Source organism: Sprattus sprattus (assembly GCF_963457725.1).
Source record: "Sprattus sprattus genome assembly, chromosome: 1".
NCBI classification, from domain to species: Eukaryota; Metazoa; Chordata; class Actinopteri; order Clupeiformes; family Clupeidae; genus Sprattus; species Sprattus sprattus.
In genome coordinates, this window is record NC_137920.1 from 65,351,578 (window position 1) to 65,376,441 (window position 24,864).

The 24,864-nt window shown below is 44.5% G+C and overlaps 1 protein-coding gene across 1 annotated transcript; it reads left to right on the top strand.

Moving 5' to 3' along the window:
- Positions 1-1,407: 1,407 nt before the first annotated feature.
- LOC308372298 (serine/threonine-protein kinase TAO1-like) lies at positions 1,408-24,736 on the top strand. Its single transcript, XM_080847455.1, has 20 exons — positions 1,408-1,811; positions 8,654-8,905; positions 9,237-9,308; positions 11,187-11,288; positions 11,579-11,624; positions 11,840-11,936; positions 12,568-12,681; positions 12,914-13,005; positions 14,325-14,418; positions 14,529-14,610; positions 15,142-15,309; positions 15,624-15,827; positions 16,070-16,204; positions 16,477-16,713; positions 17,668-17,796; positions 18,510-18,713; positions 19,073-19,312; positions 20,245-20,457; positions 20,818-21,000; positions 21,377-24,736. The coding sequence occupies exons 2-20, from the start codon at positions 8,774-8,776 to the stop codon at positions 21,932-21,934; spliced, it is 3,102 nt and encodes a 1,033-aa protein (XP_080703581.1). The 5' UTR covers positions 1,408-1,811; positions 8,654-8,773; the 3' UTR covers positions 21,935-24,736.
- The last annotated feature ends 128 nt before the right edge of the window (positions 24,737-24,864 follow it).

The following is a 24,864-nucleotide window of genomic DNA, read 5'->3' on the forward strand; positions in this document are numbered from 1 at the left end:
TATCTTATTGAACACTTCCCAAAATCTTTGCAGAAGTTGTATTGTTGTTAATAGAAGAAGAAACTGCATGGCAAAAGGAGTCAGCCAGAAATTGCCAGCAAACGCTTGAGTCTCGTGACGAAAGAACAATGTTTTCAATCCTGTGACGCTATCCTGTCTATATTCAATGAATTCACTTTCAGTCACCGTTATTCCATTTGTAGTCCAGTGATGACAATGTGAGGCATGTTAGTTGATGTGCACACACTGAAAAATACCTCTGTTTCTTTCCTGCAACTCTGTCTGATAATTTCCAAAGCTTCCTAGCATGATGACCTCAGTGAAGACACAGGTGTTAATGTAAGGCAAATGCTGAAAATAGAGATGCGCTAAGTAAGTTGTGGTTGATGTAACACAACCATATCCTGGCACCCTAGAGCAGAAATCTTAGGTAAGCAGAGAATACGAATACACCAAACTGATAGTCTATATTATCTTTTTTTGGAAAAGAAACACAGGAATAATTTTAAAGGCATGTGAGTGGTTGCTTGGGTGTTTATGATAATAACACTAGTCGATTCTGATGCGATACAGACTGAAAAGAATGTTGCTTTCAAGAGTTAGAATAAATAAGCAACATTTTATTCATAATTGCTTTTATATGTTGGTCAACAATAGCAGAGTGGCCAAGTGAAGGTGATGTGATTTGCAGCCAAGACTAATGTTCTGTCTTAATCAGCTAAGCAGCTCAGCACAGTGGCTAAAGCACAGCTCATTCACAACCATAAAAAAACTCTGCCACTGTTAACTGCCGGGCCAACAGAGAGTGACTCACTTATTTTCATTTCACAGTGCACGTAGGCTACTACATGAATGAGTGAAGGGTATTAATGTTATTAATAAATAACTTGGACACTATTGTTAAGAGTGTGTAGGCCTATCCTATTTTTTTTTCACGGAATGAAGACTGTAGCCCTAAATAAAAACATAATGAAAGACATAGCAGTTTTGATTAGCTGAGTTTTAAACTATTCAAAAGTGTTTTAGTCCTTCATACTGGAAACTAAAAGCACTAATGTACATGTTGATCTCCATGTCTTTGAACACTGATGCACGTCTATTCTTGAACAGGTACAATCTGTCAATCACTGCTGGCATGTTATAATGGTCTTTTATGGTAACTTCTCAACTGTAAAACTTGGTTTCACCTCCCGGCAAGGTTTGCGTTAGTACTAGTCGAATACACGTTTGTACTATCTTTATGGCCAGAAGTTGATAGTGCTGAAGGGATCAGTCACGTATCACGAAAAACTTTTGCGGCTGACCAGTTTTGAGTCTGTTCGTAGGACCAAGGGCGTTGTCACGAATTAGTTTTAGAAACTTCTCGGGGTGTTGCTTGCCATAGTCAAGGCTGGCTACATAATTTCATTCGTGTTTGTCACGGAGGGGAGGAGGTGATTCCTATTCGTCGCCATCTTTTTGAGTGGGATTCTAGCTAGCAAGTCAGCTATGTTAGTCCTCAGGGCAACGATAGGACCTAACTCGGCTTGAAATTCTTTGCCATCTTTACTGTCAACAAAAACGTTTTTGTATTAGGAAGTCTTGACAGTAGCAGCAGGCAACGAGACAAGAAGGGCAGCCTACGTTATAAACAAGGCCATACGAATCAAATCTCTGCTCCAACGATACTCTATTCAGACAAACTGACTGCGCCCCGTTCTCTTTTGGATGACTTAACCTTAGCTAGCTAGTTAGCTCACTAGCCTTGGCTAACTATTTGCTAGCTACTTTGTGCGCATTGAATCTTGTCCCAGACCTGGCCTTTTGGACTGGTAAGTTAGTTTGACATTCTTACGCAACTGTTTGCATTATTTACACCGACACATACAGATATCGCTTAACCATGTGTATATTCTGTATTCGACATTGCATCATGTGGGGATAGCTAACTTGTTTTCAATTTCTGTAATCGATGCTTGTTTGATTGCTAGCGATAGTTATATAGCTTACTTGGCTCCTTTCTAGCAAGGAGCTAGGGGCTTTAATCTGAATTTAGCTAGCTTGTCAATGTGTCACTTACAGAAACAAACTACGTAAAAATTGTAGCGTGGAGACTTTGGAGTAGCCAAAGGTTGAGAACCACCCAACTGATGCCCAACAAGCGTTAAAGTTATCTGTCTCTGATGTGACGTAAGGTGAAAGCGAGTTAGACGCCATAGCTTTCTCCAAATCCAACCTAGCTAGCGAGAAACTTGTGATGGGCAAACTGACTGGCAGTCAGCGTCATTTGAACACATTTAAGTTTGTCAGTTAGTTTGTCTTGGTGTTATGACATGGCTTTGTAACAGTTTGATTTGTATCATCTTTGTGAAGGCCAACGAGCTGTAACTGATTTAACTTACTGTTACTTGTCACTTTGTTTCTAGCCCTCTAACGTTGTGTGATCCAGTTGGCTAACCTACCCATTAGCTTATTAGCTTGTTTTGGTGCAGTGGCGTAGCTCACCGTGTTTTTCTGTAGTGATAAATGTCATGCAATAAGACTTGTCAACTTCCATAGAAGGACACGAAAGGATTTCACTCCATGTATTTAAGAAACTTTTTTGGAATTCAGTTGCGTTTACCAAAAACAGCATATTGGCGAGCATCAGTAGCTGCTGTCACCTGGAAACAACGACGGCTACCTTGATCGCCACTGTCAGCGAAAATGCACAACGATTGGAATTGCACACAATTATGTCAGGAAGCAGATTGTTTTCTTCAACTATTTACTTGATAATGTGTTCCTCTGACTCGCTTAGCCGTGTCATTTAGTCATGACCCTCCCTATTTTTCTCCCCAGCGCACCCTCGCTGGCGGTGGTAACTCGTGCTGTTTGTGAACAAAAAGGCATGTAATAGAGTCTACGACTGTCCAAAACAGGGCGTTCACACCAACTGATTAGACCAATCATAAGCCATTTACACAAAGAAGCTGGCATAAGTAAGTCATCGATTAATAGTTTGTGTAACGTTATTATTTGTTCGTGAACAGCATTCATGGCTAGCTAGAAACGTTAGCGTTCTGACGTGCGCCGCATTCCTCATTCTATGTTGACATTGCGTAACACTCACTAGTCAGCAAGCCTCTCAGCGTCTCAGTGTCCACACGGCGACCTATGTACTTGTTCAATCAAGTCTTACTGTGTCATATGTATGTTTTAAAACCTTTTTGACCGAACCTCTATTCATCTTATCCTACAGCTGCATAATATTATGACCGCAAACTAAACTGCGTAACCTTATTAGTTCAAGTACACATTGAACCTCAAGGTAAGGTACTGCGTACATTACCCTTTGACTTAACGCTTAATTTGCAAATGCGATTCATCATTAGCCTTTGTAACGGGGCTATAGTGTGTATTTATTCATCAAGCATGTCAGACTACCCGTTTAGCTCATTAGGCGTCTGCATAGTTGTCAAATACACCCTGTTACAGTAAAGATTTGAACATGTTGTCGACAAAAGACCTCAGTGTGTAGCATAACTATGAGTGGTAATTCGGAAACCTATCAGAGCTCCTTGTCAGCCTTAATAGGGCCTATTGATTTGATTGGTGCTTGTTTAATTATTATTATTTGCATCTCAATATTATTAGCAAAGATGTTTTTTTGTTTGTCATGCTCAAAGCTGATGAGCTCTCAGTAGGATTGTGATGGACAAGAGCAGATTGATCATGAGTATGAAACAAGTTAATTCATTTTTGGTGAGAGAACCACTTCTGGTAGATGACAGACTGGTTAAGTGTTTTCCCCGCAAACATCTTACAGAAAAATGTCCCAAGTTGTTCAATTAACAGAGTGCATTCGGATAATAGTGTTAGCAGAGAGGAAATTACGACAACCTTAAAGCATAGTTGACTGTTCTCACATTGTCTCATTCTGGGAGTTTAGTAGCATTCCCAGTATACCATTTAGAAGCATTTAGTCTGGTAGAACATGATGTGGAAGCAAACCAATAACTGCATTTGCAGAAGCTGGGTGGTTAACATCCCTGAGAGTATTTGTTTGATAATATTGATATTGAATATGGTAAGCTTGATATTGTTTCATCACTATAGTCCCATGTGGTATTGCACCAAGCACATTCCTCTTGAATGCAAAGTCAAGAGCGGAGGATGCTTAGGTTGCGCTTACAGACCAGACACTTAATGTGTCAGTGCAGTTAATTGTGCATGTCGTAGCCGCTTATTGTTTTATTAAGCTGTAACTTCTGACTTAACGCTTAGTTTGCAAATGCTATTCATCATTAGCCTTTGTAACGGGGCTATATACAGTGTGTAATTATTCATCAAGCATGTCAGACTACCCGTTTAGCTCATTAAGCTGTAACTTCTGTGTGATTTTTCTCAACTGTTTCATTACAGAAGGCTGTTAACTTGGAATGTTATTGTGGCTCTGTGTTGTCACCTGATGACGTTTGCGCCGGAAAAATGTATTTTCATAAAAATAAGTGATGGCCCACTGTACTAGGAGTTCATTGTTATATGACAACATAGTACTACAAAGTGCTGTCTATTTCAAGGTTATTCATTTTCTGCTCCAAAAAATACTTCCAACCTGAGTTTTCAAGCAATGAATACAGCAACAATAGAACAAATACGATTCCAATACTCTGCAGCCAAGTTGAGTGAGCAAGGCTATTTGTGCACATTCATTTGTACACTTATTTATTTGTACACTTATTTATTTGCTCCATTTCCTTGCTCGATAACTGTCAAATGTGACATTATAAACTAGTTGCCTATAATTCTGCTCTCTCGACTTTGAATGAATGCAATACTAATGTCCTGCAATTCAATTGTTGAAGTTTGTAAAACGTGGACTGATTGCTAGTGTTGAGGAGTCAAAGTGAGGATGGTCCAGGATGTCCTCACTCATGGAATGCCTTTTGTCAGATCAGAACATTTATTGTGTCGCCATTATCAATCATTGCTGTCACCTGCGAGTACTCGATTACTCGTAAGTCGAGTACTCGTGCCCATCCCTACAATGCAGACCACTCCCTAGTAGGATGCACAGCAATGACCCCTTGTGCTGTTGTGAAGGCATATCTTGCTATCTGTAGTCCTGATTAGGAAACCTGGCAGTAGGTTTGTATCATGTTAGCACAGCATATGTTTTTATTTGGCAGCAATTAGCCCTCATGTTCATTAAGAAGAAAGACAGCAAGGCCCCACATTGTCAATCCAAACACTGGCTTTTATATCATCTATTGCACTTATTATCCACACGATCGATTCTAACTAAAGGTAAAGGTTAGTGAAAGGTGAAGGATACTATTATTTCTGACCGTCAATCCACCCCCCAATGAAACATTATTAAGATAGGTATGAATGCCTGCAGTTGAACAAAGAGATTCTTTGTAAAAGACTTGTTCATGTATGTATGTGTGTAATCAGACTGAAATGCCACAGATGTCTGAGATGTTTCTGTGGGCTGTTTGTCAGCAGAGTGCAAAATACCTACCCCACCTTTAACTACATAAAGAGTAGGCATAGGCCAACCTATTCTACATTTAGTCCATAATGCACGTTTGTTAATTTTCTCCTGATTTTGGATTTAATGCCAGTGATATAGGTCCAGCGATCCTGTAATGTAACAAATGCAAGTTGATTTTAACTTCGCATCAACCTGGCAGACCTTTGAGAATCTTTTAATAGGCTATATAAGGCCTATACCTGCAGGAGGAGTGCCTCTGGCTGCGGGCATAGCTGTGTTATGATCCTGAGCTCAGCCTCTGGTCTTGGTCTGGACTGGCATCATAGACGTGACGCACTGACCTCAGCAGTGATGTGCTGGCCTAGTTCCAGGAAATGGCAAGAGTCACGATGGGTGGCGAGAGTGATTTAGCTGTGGTGTGAATGCTTTGCAGAGGTTAAGACCCCACAAATCCAAAATTAAAGCCTACCCTGCTTATGTGAGATTAAAATGTAGCACATCCCTTTTTCTTGCGTGACCTATGAGGGAATTCCCATCACTGGACCAAATACACATAATCCTGTTCAATCAGAGAAGAGGGCAAAGTTCAGAAGTACAGGGCTAGAATTCCCACCACTTTGACGCTGATATTGTGACTTCTGGAGTCCTCTGTTACTAAATCTCTGTGTCATTTGTTCTTCTGTGGACACATGGCCTAGGTATCTGTATTTCATCAGTCCAACTAATTAAATTCTCACTGTTCTCGCAATGAACTGTGCAGAACTTTACCTGGAATTCTCAAAACCGGTCATTTGTTTGTTTGCACACACATATGTAATCTGAAGAGAATTGATATGGGTCAAGGGAGTGGCAAGCACTATCAAAGTACGTTAAAGGGAAACACTGTTGTTTTTTTTTTTTACCTGGGCCCTATTTTTAGATCCAAATCTTACAATGAACAATTAATTTTCGAAGTCCAGAACTGAGCTGAAATCTAAAACTTCGATAATCAGCTACAGGCACAGAGAATTTGTAGTGGTAGCTTTAAACATAGCTTCTCTGTTTCTCTTTCTCGCACACATAGACACACACACACACACACACACACACACACGCACAAAGTTTTGGCACATTCAGTCAGTGCTTTTTTTGTGTGTTTTTCTTTGTGGACAAAATATTAGACTTGCCTCAAGACATACAGGAGACCACAGTTATTAAAAATATATATATATATATATCCCAAAGTGATACCAGTATACAATATCCAACTTCAACCTCTGTCTAAAAATTATGCTGTAAACTGTTAATACTCAGTATAATATTTTAACTGCTCTAGAAATCTAGCATCCCGGGACACACACACATATCAAAATACGTGTCAGCACAGGGCTAAATGCTTAGTGTGGCCAAGATTATTTGAGATGATAACATTAGTGCCTTCATGATCTGTCAGTGTCATAGAGTATTGCGTTGAACTAGTTTATTCACTTAAGATCTTTTGAAAAGCTCTGATTGCTGGCATCTTTGCTTGAGGCATTTAAGATGACATGCTTGGTGACATGCAACAGCTATCATTTTGTTTTGTTCAAAATGGTTACCAAATAGTGACAACATTTAGGCTACTATCTAAAACGAATGGCTAAAAAGAGCTCATCCATGCATGCCCCGGTACTATGAGTGAATACCCGCATATTTTAATGTCAGTGTGATTTCTCCTTTCTTTCTGAACATGGATGTTAATACATTACCATATTGAAATGTATCTTGCTCTGTTTGTCCGTGTTGGAATTGTTATCACTTTTCATGCCAAAACCTTTTTGAGGTTGACCGCTCTACATCCGTGTTCCTGTTCTGACGCTGTGTACCACTGCTTTATCTCCGGTGACTCCTCTCTTTACTGTTGCCCTAGCTTGTCCAACCACATTCTTAAGTGTTTGTTTGCGTGCAACCAGGGTTGTCCTGCTAACAACAGCAGCTACTGCTAACCTGTTAGGCTGCAACTAGTCAAAGGAGCTTTATTCTAACCTGTTTCAGGGTACACAGTAGCCAAACTGACAGTATCATTACTCCCATTTTTCTGCAGGGTCAACCAAAGATTGGGAACAGACTAGGATAGCCCATAGAAGGGCTCCCTTTTAAAGTTCAGCCTATACAGAGAAAATTCTACTTTATCTCAGGGTTCCTGCATATAGTAGACTGTCTATAGGGGCTGTCTGACTGTTGGGAGAAGCTTTAGGGAGGAGTCGTTACTTCCCCAGTCAGAGTCTCTTGATGCTGAGGTAGTTCTGCTTGTGTGGAAAAACTGTGAAGAACAGTTAATGGCATTTGCATGGCTTCATAACACAATAATGAGCAGGATCATTCCTTGTCATCATTGGATCTCATTGCCATGTGCTTCTTTTCCACATTCTAACTGCCGAAATGTCTTATGTTCCCACACAGTCTTAAAGTATAGGGGCTTATGCAGATCTTGGCCCTTCTAGTTGTGGCCAATATGATACCCTAGCTGATACTGTTATTGATTTTGATCCTCATCCTCACATGATTTTTTTTATATCAAGTGAACCGTGTACCTTTGCCATTGGCGTTGTCACACTGTAAACATTTGTGTAGCAGAGTGGCCCAAGAGGCCGGATGTACTTGCTTTGTGAGTCATGAGTTTGCTGTGTAAGTAGCTGTAGGTGTCCCCTGGTCACTGGACACTGAGGGGCTTTGAGGCTGCTGACTGCTGCATCAGTGATATTGGTGTTAGTGGAGCGTGGAGGAGCAGCAGCATAATTAAGCCGTATCGGGCGGACAGCCTGTGTTAACCGACCCTTTTTCTAGTAGGCCTATACCATCTTTCAGTGTGTGTATGCGTGTGCGTGTGTGTGTGTTGGGGAGCTTATTTACTAAAAAGAAGGGGGGAAAAAAAAGATGAAAACATGTCTTAAAAAATGAACAAGTGTAGGAAACACAATGTTGTCAATCTCACTGTTGAGACCTGAAAAGTGTGCTGTTTTGCATTTTAAAAGTCGAGTGTGAAAAGAGTTAGGCTTATTGATGAGCTCTCCAGAGACGGCAAGACTGTTTTTGCAAGTAGATGCAGTGAAATTAGCATATGTTCTCGTGAAGATGCAGTGTGAGCTTGTCATTCAGTGAAGGTTACTTTTTCAGTTTGGTCCGGTGATTATACAATATGGCATTATTGATACTATTGTGTTTGTGTCGTTCCAGGAGCCCATGCGAACACTTCCTCCCTCTCGCAGATGAGTCATCGGCGGGGACTGACGCAGCGAAGTCGCACTCGCACGCTCAGATAGTCCCCGGCGAGCGCGGCTGCGTCGGGCTCCCAGCATGCCCCCCACCAACCGGGCAGGGAGCCTGAAGGACCCCGACATCGCAGAGCTCTTCTTCAAGGAGGACCCGGAGAAGCTGTTCGCCGACCTCCGTGAGATTGGCCATGGCAGCTTTGGCGCAGTCTACTTTGTACGTTAGACTCTTAATTGATGGTTGATTCATTTCCTTTATTGGTTGATTGGATGACTGAAGTTTGTTGCAATGAATGTTATATATTGCTGTATCTCAGGACGATACGTAGGGTTTAGGGCTGCATTTAAGGCTGGCATTTTTACTGTGAAAAGGCCAATAACAGCTGGCAGATAACCCTCAGTTTTAATGTTGCAGGAGGGAGTTGCTAATAAATAATGAATTTCACTGAAACAGCCAAGTTTAACTTGCAGTTCTTAGCATCACAGTCTGATTTGAAAGCTATTTTTATGGCGGGCCTCACCTGTGTCTGCATCTCGGGCTCCCTCAGGCACGGGATGTGCGGACATCAGAGGTGGTGGCCATCAAGAAGATGTCCTACAGCGGGAAGCAGTCTAATGAGGTGAGGGACCCGAATCACACACACACACACACACACACACACACACACACACACCCCCCAGATGATACATGTTGGCATGAGGCCTTTTGAATTAGGCTGACAGTGTGGGCACACACTATGACCATTAAGAGAGACCTGTGGCATTTCTTGGCACACATCAGCTGTGTTTTCTAAAGAAGAGCCACATGCATCAGCCTATCTGCCCGTCTCTGAGTCGTTATGAGGGCTGCAGGTGAGCACAGTGAATCTAGCCAGACGGATGAATCATCCTAAGTGTGCGTCTGCTCCCACCATGACTGATAGGCCAGTAACAACTGACAAAAAAAAAACGTAAGAATTGCACTTAAAAATTCCTTTTTCACGATAGCATCAGAATTCCTGAAAGTCTTAGAGACAAGCGGTATGTCAGATGTCTGAACTGTCACATTGTAGTCATACTCTTATTATCACGGAGCCTCATGCACGACGTCACCCACTCCTGTAGACGTTTCTCGTTTCTGCAAATGAGGACGGGCAAATACCCAACAGCCTCTTCCTGGTTGTCTGGGAGACGGGGCATGCAGCACTACAGGAATTAAAGGAAGAAAAAGATCTGTTGATAAAACAGGAATCTAGCAGGGAGATCATGAAACCACACACAAAGCCTATAGGTATTCTTACATGGAACACCCCGTCTCTTAGAACAGTGAGTGTCCTGGGAACCTTGTAGATGTTCATGCTGCTAAACTTGAATTTGACCTATTTTTAGAATGGAAGCGATCATTCTAGGGAATGGCCTGCTGAAGGTCCGGAGATGTCCCTGCGTAGCCATGAAGCAGCAAGGTCGCTGTGCTGGTCATAGTGCTTTTCCTTGTAAATTCCGATTAGCGCTTATCAGATTAGTCATAATCTCTCTGTGCTAACAGGTCTTTAAAAGCCAGGAAGCTGTCGCGCCATTCAGCCGACTGTTTTCTAGTTTGAGGCCACCTTTGGTCCAGCATCTGCAAGGGTGTGATTGTCAGTTAACTCGGGGTTAACTTGGGTGACCGTTAATAGTTAAACACAGATTAACTCAGTGGGCCGTTGGAGTTGTTGGAAGAATATTATGAGGCAATGGATACTTGTTTTTTTGCCCCAAAAGGGATTCATAGTGGTACCACTTTACATGAGGTGAAACTTAGAGAAAGTTTCAAGGGGATTTAAAAAAAAAAACTCAGGAAGGTCCACATCATTGGCATAAGACATATGAGGAGGATGGCATAAATGTTTTAGCAGGGTGGTAGGCACTTGCCACTATTTTTTACCCTCTTGTTCATTTTATTCTACTTCACACTGATGAATAATTGAAGACCTATTCGTTCCTTAGGGTCATTACTGTCATTGGTCTCTGACATGCACCATGTGATATTCTGGTTGGTGGAGGTTTTTTTCCCTCATATTTGATGGCTTTACTATTTGGGAACAGATGTGGTTAACCTGGCTTTGAATGTGTTCTGAATGTTATTGGCACACTTGGCGCTAGCTCAGGAATTTTCACCGCTTAATGGATCAGCTTGTATCAAAGGTTAAGATTGTGTGGTGTTCAAAGCAGGGAACAAAATGAGCACCCGCCAAGTGCCAATGGCATGTAGATTTCTGTGTCTCTCTTCAATCTGATCATGTTACAACGGCTTGCCATACCTACGGGACAGGGGGAGGGGGGAGAGACACGCAGAGCATAAGTCTAATAGCAAAACAATTACACGGCCCAAAGAACTTCTACAGCTGCCACCCATGTTATCAAACCTTAGGCAACCAGCATTACCTCAGCTAACCTTACTACAGGTTGCACTGAGTATATGAGAACTTTTTTCCATCTAGTCACACAAAGTAAATTTTGTTTCCTGGTTCGCCCTGCAGAAATGGCAGGATATCATCAAAGAGGTCAAGTTCCTTCAAAGGATACAGCACCCCAACAGCATAGAGTACAAAGGCTGCTATCTGCGGGAACACACAGCATGGGTAAGAGCCTCTCTCTGTCTTGCTCGCTAGCTTGTGTGCACACACCTCAGACTTGTAATGGTTTTGTCTACATGCATACAAAGCATAAATAAAAATGTTCTACCTCACACTGTTGCAATTCAAATATAAACAATTACATTCAGTCCAAAAATAGAGTTTTATTGTTGGGTGATATAAAAGTGTTTTGAAGACTTGATGTGGCCTATGTGTATGTTTCTGTACACAACCTTTCGCACAAAGTATATTTTGTTGATGGTCTGATCCCTAAGCGAAAAAACCTTTCTCCGCAGCTGGTCATGGAGTACTGCTTAGGGTCGGCCTCAGACCTCCTTGAGGGTAAGCAAACAGCTTTACTCTGTTACTCCTCTGTTTTCCCCTCCGTACACCGCGTACATCAGTGTGCAGCTGTGACAGGCACCATTCTGATGTTCTCATGTGCTGTCAAACGCTTTAGACATTGGTCAATTTATACAGGCAAGTCCAATCTTGCCCGTTCCTGTTTTTTCCCTTTTGTGGGTGTGTGATGTTGACATCCTCCTTTCCATTTCCAGTCCACAAAAAGCCCCTTCAGGAAATGGAGATTGCAGCAATAACGCACGGTGCTCTGGAGGGCCTGGCCTACCTTCATTCCCACAACTTGATTCACAGGTTAGTGCGTGAGCAGCTGCACTGTATTTTGAAGATGACTCGCATGGATGCATCCTACACAAGATAATGCTGTTCCTTCATCAATACAGCTGGCTGTATTTATAGAGGTGGCATATGCGTTGTGGATAATCAGATAGTCAACGTGCGCTCTGATCAGATGAATACGTGGCAAAGTGCACTTCTAGCGATGAACTCTTACTATGACTAATACCTGCTTTGGGATTTCTCAGTTGGAGCATGATGTTTCACTGGTAACCTTGTGCGTAAAGAGCAATATGACTCATACAAACAGAGGCTGAAGTAAAGATGTTGAAAGCAGCACAGTATACATTATTCCTACAGCTCTTAAGTGACTTATGAATTGTTGTTTGAATTGTTGTCTTTATATTGCTTTTCCTGTGAGGAACTTAAAAGTTTCAGCATACGGCAAAAAGCTTATTTATTTTTAAAGGCCTTCTCATGATGCAGAACAGATATCAGACATCTTCTGACAGTAATGGACAATGAATCATTCCCTATCGACATTTTCATTCTCACCACGCCTTTTCCCCACCACAGTATTCTGCAAGGCTTTGTCATCATCATGATTGAGCTTGATATGCATTGTGCTGTCCTTCCTTTCCTCTTTCAGAGACATTAAGGCTGGGAACATCCTACTGACAGAGCCCGGACAGGTCAAACTGGCAGACTTTGGCTCAGCCTCCATAGCCTGTCCTGCAAACTCCTTTGTGGGCACGCCATATTGGTAAGCAGGCCTACTATCTATCTACCTGCAGCTGAATTGGAATATGGGTTGCAAATAATCCATCTGATCTTAAATTCAATCCTCCCTTAAATTGCAGAGTAGCGGTCCACGATGTAGTTGCTTCTTTGTTTTTAACAGGTGCTAAAAATGGGATGGAATTCTGAAGTATTTAGATGTCATCATTAGCATAACTGATTTACCTGATGTTGGACTTCCTGTCTCCCTATGTCAGGATGGCCCCAGAGGTGATTCTGGCTATGGATGAGGGGCAGTATGACGGCAAGGTGGATGTCTGGTCCCTCGGGATCACCTGTGTAGAATTAGGTAAGGACAAGCCCTTTGCTGCTTACTGTCAGGGGCTTAAGAGGGGATCAGATGCATTTGAAGGCTGCACAGTGTGTTGTATTTTACGCATCCTTGCAATATGAATTTCTGTGTTCTGTCAATCTGTTCATCACTGTGTAAAAGGCCAGTGTTATCGTGACCCTCATATTGAGGTCTACGCTGCACTCAAAATGGTGCTTTTTAAACCATTTCTCTCAGAAAGATGGCATACTCTAGTGAAAAGCTGCAATCTGAAATGATGTTTCCCTGGTTTTAAACCAGTCTGTGGTACTTTTAACATAGCGGTTATCAAGTGACTTATTCACCCCTGGTCTGCCTGCACCTCCGACTACGAGACGGGATGAGAGGGACGGAAAACTTGGTTACCTTCCTAATACCTTCTGATTCCTGTATCAGTTGTGATGGGAATGTTTTCATAGTCCAGCAGTAGGTAACGTTGATGTTGGGAGAGTAGGGGTCCTGTCCTGATCAGCCCTGTCCTGAGCCAGCTGATGTCCCGCTCATTACTTCTACCCCCCTGGCTCAGGAATTCTGCTGATTAGCAGAACCATATAGTTCACATGGAATGCCAGGGAGGACTTCTGCTGACTGAACCGGCAATTTTCAACTTTGCTGTATTCTAGGGTTTTCCACTGTTAGGCAGGCCTGGGTTTTACTATGCCAAAATGGTATACATGTTGGTACTGTGATATTATCTGTTCTTCATATGTGAAGTGAAATGTTATCTGAATGAAATTTACAGCAATTGAGGGGTGCAGTGGAAAACGACCATTATTTGTTTTATCGCATCCACGAGAGGGTGGAGCAAGGATAGACAAGACGCGCGTGTGCGTGTGTGCGTGTGTGCGTGTGTGCGTGTGTGCGTGTGTGCGTGTGTGCGTGTGTGCGTGTGTGTGTGTGTGTGTGTGTGTGTGTGTGTGTGTGTGTATGTGGAGGTTGAAACCCACCCTTCATTCCTGTGGTACGTGTAGATTTGTTTTCCAGGGTGTAGCCGGTATCAGTTGTTTGTTTGGCAGCAGCAGTCAAACTAGATGCACCATACTTCTGCCAAAGGAGGCTTGGCTGAAGGTTAAGGAGCAGTGGAAATATTAGTGCCATTAGGGATAGATAGGTTGAACAGTTTATATACTGATGTGCAACACAACAAAATCCCAACCTGTTATATCATGCATGCAAATTAATTAGTTTAGATGCACTGATGGTAATTCATTTTGAAAGTTGTACAGAAATGTAGGTGAAGGTCGAAATTGCATTTGTAAAAGGCGTGTTTTTAATCTCTCCTCGTTCTTTCTTCCTAGCGGAGAGGAAGCCCCCTCTGTTCAACATGAATGCAATGAGTGCCTTATACCATATAGCGCAGAATGAAAGCCCATCACTACAGTCTAGTGAATGGTGAGTGTGCTGAGTTGATGCTGCATGAAGCTCCATATCTCATTAATTAAGCACTTGTTTTAAGACTAAACTATGTGTGTCTTTCTGCGTCTGTCTCTCTCTTACCACAGGACCGATTACTTTAGAAACTTTGTTGATTCATGCCTTCAGAAACTCCCCCAGGACAGGCCGACCTCTGAGGACCTACTGAAAGTAAGGACAGATACACACACGCACCATTATCAATGTTAGTGCCAAAATCTATCTCCAAACATCACCCATTTCCTCCATAAAGTCATGGTCTTAATATGATTGTCCGGTTTAAGGAAAGCATAACTGATCACTCTGCTCTTATTGCACTGCTGTAGCATCTGATGCGGCTCTTTAGCATTGCTAAAAACGAATGGTCCTAGAAAGCATCCCAGCAGTGTCCATGCTCTGTAACTTCCTGATCTTTTGGAGGCCTCTGTAAGCCTTTGCCTTGATCCTCTAATCTCGTGATTCTTGTAACACATAGGCACCTATTAAGCAGCACCCTAGACAGATTTTTGTAGTCGCACTAGTCAAACTGGGCCTACGTTTAGTTCCCCCCCCAAAATATAATGATTAACATGCGCTGTGATATGCCACGTGCCTTTGCTTCATATCCCTTCATTCTGGATTCTGCCCTCACTCAGTTCTCTTCCCCTCTCTCTTTCTCTACCCCCCCCCCCCCCCCCCCCCCCTTCTCATCCTTCTCCCCAGCACGCCTTTGTCTCGAGGGAGAGGCCAGACACAGTCCTGATGGACCTCATCCTGCGCACCAAGGAGGCGGTTCGGGAGCTGGACAATCTGCAGTACCGCAAAATGAAAAAGCTCCTGTTCCAGGAGGCGCACAATGGCCCTGCCGTGGAGGTTCAGGACGGAGAGGAGGTCAGGCCCTGTCCACCTTGGCTGTAGATACTATCCCCACCTCTCGTTCTGCAGACACTGTCCCACGATCCCATACACACTTTCCATGTTCCCTCTCCGCAGACAATATATAATCATCCCTTCTGAATCATTACTTGACATAGGCAGAAACAAATCTGTTAAAAGCACATCAGCCATTTGTGGACTGATCACTAAGTATAATGATTTGAGTTTGGACAGCCATTTATAAGTCAGATGCCCTCAATGTAGGCCTTCAGGCAAATCTGAACACTCTGCCATGCAGTAAATCATTCACTTCTCTGCCCCCCCCCCAGGAGTCTGAGCATTGCGTGGGTCGAACTGGCACAGTAAACAGCGTGGGCAGTAACCAGTCCATCCCCAGCATGTCAATCAGTGCCAGCTCCCAGAGCAGCTCCGTCAACAGCCTGCCCGATGCCGCAGATGACAAGAGCGAGTTGGACATGATGGAGGGAGACCACACGGTCATGTCCAACAGCTCCGTCATCCACCTCAAACCAGTGAGTGTCATTAACATAAAGGGTCAGGCTCCAGACGCTGATGTACTAGCAGAGGATCATTGACATCACAGGTTCAATGTCTGGCTGTAATGTCACATTATCAGCCTACCAAGGGATTTTTCTTTCTTTATTCAAGTGCATTTCCAAAATGTCTGGATCTAGTATTGTAATCGTGTCTGTGTCTGTCTGTGTCTGTGTCTGTGTCTGTGTCTGTTAATTGATTCCTGGTCTACCAATTCCAGGGAGAAGAAGCAGGCTACCGCGAGGAGCCAGAACCCCGCAGCCGGCCGCCAGAGGCTCAGGCTGCACCTATACAGCACGTGCGGCACAAGCACAGAAACCGCGAGCACTTTGCCACCATACGTACCGCCTCACTGGTGAGTCTCACGTCCAGTCCCATCTACACATGCTGGCTGGGGGTGGCTCTCCCTGGCTTTCTTATTTTCTCCTGTCGGCCTGTGTGTCTCTTTCTTTCTGCCTCTCTTGACCCCTAATTTCTTCATCTCTCTCTCTCTCTCTCTTTTTCTCTCTCTCTTTCTCTCTTTTTCTCTCTCTCTCTTTTCTTTCTTTCTTTCTTTCTTTCTTTCTTTCTTTCTTTCTTTCTTTCTTTCTTCCTCTCTCTCTCTTCCTCCCTCTCTCTCTCTCTCAGGTGACGAGGCAGATGCAGGAGCACGAGCAGGACTCTGAGCTGCGGGAGCAGATGTCGGGCTATAAGCGCATGCGGCGGCAGCACCAGAAGCACCTGATGGCCCTGGAGAACAAGCTGAAGGCGGAGATGGACGAGCATCGCCTGCGCCTGGACAAGGAGCTGGAGACGCAGAGGAACAGCTTTGCTTCCGAGATAGAGAAGCTCGTCAAAAAGCACCAGGCATCCATGGAGAAAGATGTAAGAAGGCAGATGAATTAGGATTACCAGAGTTTAATGTCAGAGACTCCATTCTTAAAAGTATAGAAAAAAAACAGACAAACAGGGCACCCATTTATATAAGGGACATGAGGACTACAAAGTTCTAGTTATTACTCAAGGATATCTATAATGTATTTTACTCAACCACAATGCATCATTGAACGGTTCAGCGGTAGGATTGGTTAGCACTGCCCTGGAAGTGAACAGGAATGGAATTCATTTGATTTTTCCACTCTTTTTTTTAAGCCTGCCTGTAAACTGGCTATTTCCACTGATGAGAACTTATGAACTACCAGCACATGGAGTAGTTGCTACTTATCGGTTAAAGACTGTAAGAGTGTTTGTGTTAATCTTAAGGGGATTGTATGTAAGTAATGAGCATGTCACAGAGCAAGGAACTCAGAACTGGAATCGGGAGTTTGCTCCTGAGAAATATTTTAAGCTGAAGGTGTATCATCTTTGGCCCCTGAAATCAAGACAAAAGAAAACAAACGAGATGCAATTTTGGCAGGCCTAATAACACACATTCTTGGCACTGTCTGAGGTAGCTCGCTTTCGCAACCCTCTGCAAGAGAGACTTGTAACATCAGCACACAACGCTCTGAAATGGGGTCAAGCATGGGCACTGGAGCGCAGATATTCAAAGGAAGTAGTCAAGGTGGCTCTCTGTCAAACCATCGGAGCTCTGTCTTTGCCCCCACCCCCCCCCCTCCTAACAGTGAGCCTTTCATGAGCCGACCCATGTCATCGGTATGCATGTAGAGAGAGAGCACGAAAGAAAAGCTGCTCCATGTGTGTGAATCGCAACATCTCCGCTTCCACATCCACACGCTTTAACCCCTCGCAGAACATCCCCACTTTCATGTGGCCGAGATCTTCCCTGTGGAAAGTGTACTGAATTATTATTATTTTTATTATTATTTTCTGTTGCAGGCAAAGACCTTTTCCAACGATGAGAAGAAGTTCCAGCAGCACATTCAGGTTCAGCAGAAAAAAGAGCTGAGCAGCTTCCTCGAGTCCCAGAAACGAGAATACAAGCTACGCAAGGAGCAGCTGAAAGAGGTGCACACAGGCAGGCCTCTATACAAGACACTTAATTATTTGTCTCGGCATCCATACACACACACACACACACACACACTTACTTGTGAAGTATACAATGAACAGGGTCGACTTTTTAGCACTGCATCACAGCTTATGCTTGCATAACACACACACTCTCTCTTTCTTTAACCATGCTAAGAGAGAGAGAGATTTGACGGCTAGCTAATTAAGAACTGTTATGTAGGATGGGGATGTAGGTTAAGCTAGGGATGACAACACAAGCCTGTTAAGTAGGCCACACTGAGTTAACCTAATCTGTTCTTCGTACATAAAAAAACAGGAATACAACCTGAGTTATATGCATCATTGTTATAACAATTGTACAGACATTGTTTGCACATAAAAAACAGTTAAAATCCTGTTTTTGGTTATCTTTCAGACATGCCTCTTTATTTTGATCATTTGGTAGATAGGGTATTGTTTTCCCACTTATGTTCACAAGATCACCTTCTTGTCATATTTTATACAGTATGTCTTATCCGCTACTGACTTCAGTGGTGCGAGTCATGGCAGCCAAATCTGACATACTGTAGTAGACGTAGTACCTTTCACTTAGGTGTTGCTCCTTGTAGTACGCTCTCTCTGAATTAGTCACTTCAAACCAACACACACACACACACTCACACACACACACTCTCTCACCCTCAGATGTTTTTTTTGCCACCCTACAGGAGCTTAATGAGAACCAGTCAACGCCCAAGAAGGAGAAGCAGGAGTGGCTGTCCAAGCAGAAGGAGAACATCCAGCACTTCCAGGCGGAGGAGGAGGCCAACCTGCTGCGCCGCCAGCGCCAGTACCTGGACCTGGAATGCCGCCGCTTCAAGAGGCGCATCCTCATCGCCCGCCACAACGTGGAGCAGGACCTGGCCCGAGAGGTACGGTGGCCTGGCGGTAGAGCGCATCACCAGCATTTACATTTGTATTTATGCAGTGCAGTGCAGTGCAGAAAATGTAGATATTTAGGTTTGTTCCTTGGGGATTTCACCTGGGGATATTAGGATTTTGTTTTGATTTGATTAGTTCCCGGTCCTGGCACTGCTAAGCATTTAACTTGCAAATTGTCTTTTAGAATTTTGTCAACTTCAATTCAGCAGGTTTTCATTCTTCCCATCTGTTTGATCTCCTCCAACACCTCACTCTTTCCTATCTTCTTCCATCTCTTTCTTTCTACCTCCCATGCTTTCCACCTGGTCTCTGGTCCATCACGGTATGCCCCCCCCCCCCCCACCCCCAGGAGCTGAACAAACGTCAGACGCAGAAGGACCTGGAGCACGCCATGCTGTTGCGCCACCACGAGTCCATGCAGGAGATGGAGGTGCGGCAGCTGGGCATCATCCAGAAGATGCGCGCCGAGCTCATCCGACTGCAGCACCAGACGGAGCTCACCAACCAGCTGGAGTACAACAAGCGGCGGGAGCGCGAGCTGCGCCGCAAGCACGTCATGGAGGTCCGCCAGCAGCCCAAGAGCCTCAAGGTGGGGAGAGGAACCATGCAGACGCAAACCCTTGAGGGGGGCAGGAGCGATGGAAGCAGAGAGCAACAAACATGTTTACAGCATTTATCACATGTTAATAGACATGTTTACAGCCTTTATCACATGTTAATAGACATGTTTACAGCCTTTATCACATGTTAGACATGTTTACAGCCTTTATCACATGTAAATAGACATGTTTACAGCCTTTATCACATGTTAATAGACATGTTTACAGCCTTTATCACATGTTAATAGACATGTTTACAGCCTTGATCACATGTTAATAGACATGTTTACAGCCTTTATCACATGTTAATAGACATGTTTACAGCCTTGATCACATGTTAATAGACATGTTTACAGCCTTTATCACATGTTAATAGACATGTTTACAGCCTTTATCACATGTTAAAGGCTGTAAAGATGTCTCTTATCACGTGTTAATAGCTCACTGCTGCCATGTAGAGTTTCAGGGCAAGATTGTCAACTGGTCCAAATAGCAAAGAGGACAGGAGCAGAGCTTAGGAGTGTATGAATTAATTCAGATCATTCATTTGCATGGCAACCCTATCAAAATGTTATATATCAGTAGAGGTGGGGGGGGGGGGGGGGGGGGGGGGGGTGATTGTTATATGTGCATGTTCAGTGTGTGTGTGTGTGTGTGAGTGTGTGTGGAAAGAAACAATCTTCTTGAGGAGAAATTGGGCATTGCATCTACAGGTATTAGCTGAAAGCCTTACAAGCACTATCCATGGCAGACCCATTTTAAGACATTTTTCTGTGCTACTCTGTCTGTTGGTCTTGTCTTCCTGTCTGTGTCCCCCCCCCCCCCTGTTCTCTCTCTCTCTCTCTCTCTCTCTCTCTCTCTCTCTTTCTCTTTCTCCCTCCCCCCTCTCTATTTTTCTGTTGTCTGTTTTTCCATCCGTTAGTCCAAGGAGCTTCAAATCAAAAAGCAGTTCCAGGACACGTGCAAGATCCAGACCCGTCAGTACAAGGCCCTGCGGAACCACCTGCTGGAGACGACGCCCAAGCCGGACCACAAGGCCGTGCTGAAGCGCCTGAAGGAGGAGCAGACGCGAAAACTGGCCGTCCTGGCCGAGCAGTACGACCACTCCATCAACGACATGCTCTCCACGCAAGCAGTGAGTCCGGCTCCGGGGAAACGAACGAAAGAAGGGGGAAAGGAAAGGAAAGAGAGAAGAGAGAGCATGTTAAATAAAGTAAAGGAGAAACCCTAACCCAGAGACTAGATGGAGGGAGTTTGTGCAGGCTCTCTTTTGCTCTGGTTCTACCCAAACTCTGAATGATTGAATGTATACCTTCTTTATCCGGGTTAAGGGTAGTTAGAAAGGAACATCAATACAGCCTCTGTCCCTATCCCCTAATGAATGGCCCTTGAGTGTGCCCAGTCATTCTTGTGGCTCTCATTAGTACCCCCCACGTGTTCACATTTTGTCTTTCCCTCACTCTTTGTGTGTGTGTGTGTGTGTTGCTCCCTGCAGCTGCGTCTGGATGAGGCTCAGGAGGCTGAGTGCCAGGTGCTGAAGATGCAGCTGCAGCAGGAGCTGGAGCTGCTCAACGCCTACCAGAGCAAGATCAAGATGCAGACGGACGCCCAGCACGACCGCGAGAGGAAGGAGCTGGAGCAGAGAGTGTCGCTCCGGAGGGCCCTGCTCGAACAGAAGGTGTGTTTGTGTCTCCGACGCCACTCCGGCCCACCAGGGCGCCCTGCTAGACATCCAAGAGATTCGCTCTAGCTGTAGATGTGTTTTTGCAGACAGGTTGGATTCCATCATTCATTGATGTCAAAATGTATCAATTCTAAAGGAGAATAGAAAATAAACTTAATTTGAACTTGATAGAGCAGATTTGTCAAATTATGCCACCTGTTGAGATAAAGGAAAACTGCAGCGAAGTAGAAGCGATGTCATTGCAACGGACGGTATATTCTGGTCAAAAGAACACAAATGTACAGGTTTTGTGGGCAGGGTCTGTCAGTGGTTGGACAGCTCCTGGGGAGTCACTCAGATGTGATGTGAGTTTTTGCGTTTGTCCCCACAGATTGAGGAGGAGATGCTGGCCTTGCAGAACGAGCGGTCGGAGCGCATCCGCTCACTGCTGGAGCGCCAGGCGCGCGAGATCGAGGCCTTCGACTCGGAGAGCATGCGCTTGGGCTTCAGCAACATGGTCCTGTCCAACCTCGCCTCCGACGTCCACAGCCACAGCTTCCCAGGGGCCCCCGGGGTCTGGAACGCCCAGCACAGCGGCGCCAGCTCCCAGGGGCTGCACTGGGGAGGCGGCGGGGGCGGCGGAAGCGGGAGCAGCGGCCACCACGGAGGCAGCCAGCACCATCACCATCCCCATCACCAGGGGAGTGGCGGAGGCCTCCAGCAGCAGCAGGCCTGGGCCCACGGGCTGCCTGCGGGGGGGCCGCCACCCTGGGGCCTCCACGGGTCAGGGGGGAGCCAGAGGTCGAGCGGCGGGGGCAGTGGAGGGGTGCGGAACAGCCCTCTGGAGGTGCGGAGGACCTCCTCCGGGAGTCGGAGCGAGCAGGGTATGAGCAGGAGCGCCAGCATCGCCTCACAGATCTCCAATGGGTCGCATTTGTCCTTCACGTAAGGCCTCCCTTACACCAACCCCCCCCCCCACCTGTTACTTAAGGCCCGCCTGGTGTCCCACCTGATGGGGGACTTGGTGTGGTAACTAGAAAGGAGGAGTGGTGGGGGTGGTCCTGGGGATGGAGAATTGGCACAAGGATGGACTAACACCAAACCCCCCCTCCCCCTCCTCCTTGACATTTTTATCATTCTTTCCCACCCTTTCTTTCTCTTTCTCTCTGTCTCTCCCATTCATGTGTCCGTTCTGGCCGCTCCCTTCTCATCAGTTTTAAAGATGTTTCTTCTTGCTTCAGTTCTTTCGTATGGAAGCAAGTCCTACTACATCCGGGGCAGTTCTGAAGGTTTAAGGTGCCGAGTTGTGGTCGTTAATCCTCCCCCGCACCCCCCAATCAGGTTGTTGTGATGTGGATCCTAGTCAGTGTGAAAATGTACATATTAGGGAATGTCAAGGGAGCACTGAAGCATTTAAAGAGCTCAGTACAAGCTATGCTATGGTGCTGTGCTGAGGGACTTTCAGGGGATAGTTCAGACAGGGTGAATGTTTGCTAACTGATTGCACGTGTAGCCATTAGTTTTATTTGACTGTTTACAAAATGGCGATCATCTGAAACGATTTTAGGCTCTGTTCGTATTGCTTAAAGCCATCCACTTTAGAGTGTTACCGTTTCGGCTAAACAAACCTTTTTGGTTCACTGATTGGTCTCCGTTTGCCATTCACTTGTTTGCAATGGATTTACAACAGATTGTAGGATTTGTTATAACAAACGGTAACAAATAATTAGTGCCAACTACCAGCTAGAATGGGGGTAAAACACTGAAGGGTAGCTTGTGTCAAATAAGTTCACTTTACGTCACTTCACAGGTGAAATCCGCACAATGGATCACACTAATTTTATATTGTAATATGATTTTAATAGGTTTTAATTTGATCTGATTGTATTGCTGCAGCCCTCTGTTTCTTCCTAGCCATGGTGAGTCTGCTGGGTCTTGAGGGTTTAACTCTCATCTCAAAAGTGTCCATGAAGTCTTAAAAAAAAAAAAGACCCTTCCAGTTTGCCGTCTGTCTCTTGGGCAGCTGTGCCAAAGCGGGGACGGAAGCAGGGAATTTTGATAGAACGTCAAAAGGTCGTCTTGTCCATTTTGGAGCTTTAAAATGAGTTGACCGGTGTCTGATTTGGGAAACTCCGAATCAGAAATGTGGGCTCAAGGTTAGAAAAAAAAAAAAGGAAGGTGCTTGGCCAGATGGTGGGTTATGATGAAATGAGTTGTGAAGTCTTTTATGGCTTACTTGGAATGTGAGTGTGTATATGCAGTCTAGACTCAGGAAAAGAGAAATTGTCTTTGGTTGACAGATGATTACAAAGGGCTTGAATGACCCTTAGCACTGGTACTGACGGACAACTAGTGACTGAGAGAAGTAGTTGCCTCCAAGTGTCTATAGACCAGTATACTACTGTGAGATGATTGGTATGGAATGGTTGTCCCAGGAAAGGCTGCTGAGGATACTGAGAGTATGTTTGGTGAGTGGTTGTGTATGTGGAATGTTCTAGTGCAGGGTATGGTCCGAGATTTAACGCAGGAGACAGGCGTGGGGTGGAGTTAACCAAACCAGAACCTTCGGCCTCTTATCGCTCAGACCTCAAAATGCCAAAGCCAAATGCTGTCACTGTGTCTATGCAAAATGCACACTGCACAAAAAAAAGTAACACAAGAGCATTTAACAATGAACAATCAATTCAGTCTGATACCCCACACACATTTGCCAAAAGTGATGACCGTATACTTGTACAAATCTGGCCATATTTGCCACATGCTTTACCCCATCTGTATACAGTCCCATGGGCCTCAAGCATGCATTTAACACTCAAACCAATTGTGCCACCACCACTACTACTACTACTACTACTTCTACTACAACATCTAGATCATGCTGCTTTCCTTAATAACTCCACCCTGTGTCATCTTTGTACCCTTCCTTCCCCCACCCCCCACCCCTCTCTCCCAGTACCGCTGTCTCCCCTCCCCAGTGTTGGTGTCAGGAGGCTGTGAATGGTGATGTTGATTAGATGTGGGGGGGGGGGGGGTGGATTGGTTGGCTTTGCGACTATGAATGTCTTGTCACAGGCGGCTCAGGTGCCGCTGCTGTTGCCCTCGCAAAACTCCCATGGTTCCAGGCATCCCTCTCGACTGCCCTCCTGCCCCCCTCAGCCAGGAGTCAGACTGCCCAACTAAGACCCTCCGCCCCACCACCCACCCCCTGCCCCTTTCAGGAGTGTTTTACCCATGACAGAGATTCAGAGAGTTTGTACAAAAATAAATCAATGTCTAAATGAAAAAGCTTGGAAATTGTTACTAATACCAAGGGTGACATGGCTTGGATATATAGTCTTCATGAGACGGTATAAAGTATGGGATGTATAGGAAAAGTTTGTTTATACTGTATATTTAGAATTTTTAAAAATGGATATCTAAAACAAATCTAAGGAGAGAAAAAAACACTAAATTGAATTGCTTGTATGTAAAGACAAATAAGAATCAACTTGGTTTCTAACATGAATATTCAAAGAGAATTAACAACATACAAAGGAGGTTCAAGACATAAGTAAAAAAAAAAAAACTAAAACAAACAAAAAGCCAAATTGGTGGAAGTGGAACACACCATGTATTCATCCTGTCATATCTGCTATCGTCTGTCTCTGTCTTTCTGCCTCTGTTTCTCTCTCTCTCTCTCTCTTTTAAGTGGTGTATTTCAAACATCACAGGGGAATGAGCATTTCTTAAGGACCCCTTCATCATATAGACCCCCCCCCCACACACACACACACACACACACACACACACACATTTGGGCCAGGCGAGGGACAGGGGTTTCTCTCTTTTAAACATCACATAATTGTGTATGTTAAAGTATATTAATGTTTTAAATGACAT

Bases quoted from the DNA above. Each gene is read 5' to 3' on its own strand.
- LOC308372298 (XM_080847455.1), top strand. From the start codon at position 8,774: ATGCCCCCCACCAACCGGGCAGGGAGCCTGAAGGACCCCGACATCGCA. The intron at 13,006-14,324 runs GTAAGGACAAGC...CTTTCTTCCTAG, and splicing joins GATCACCTGTGTAGAATTAG to CGGAGAGGAAGCCCCCTCTG. The intron at 20,458-20,817 runs GTGAGTCCGGCT...TGCTCCCTGCAG, and splicing joins ACATGCTCTCCACGCAAGCA to CTGCGTCTGGATGAGGCTCA.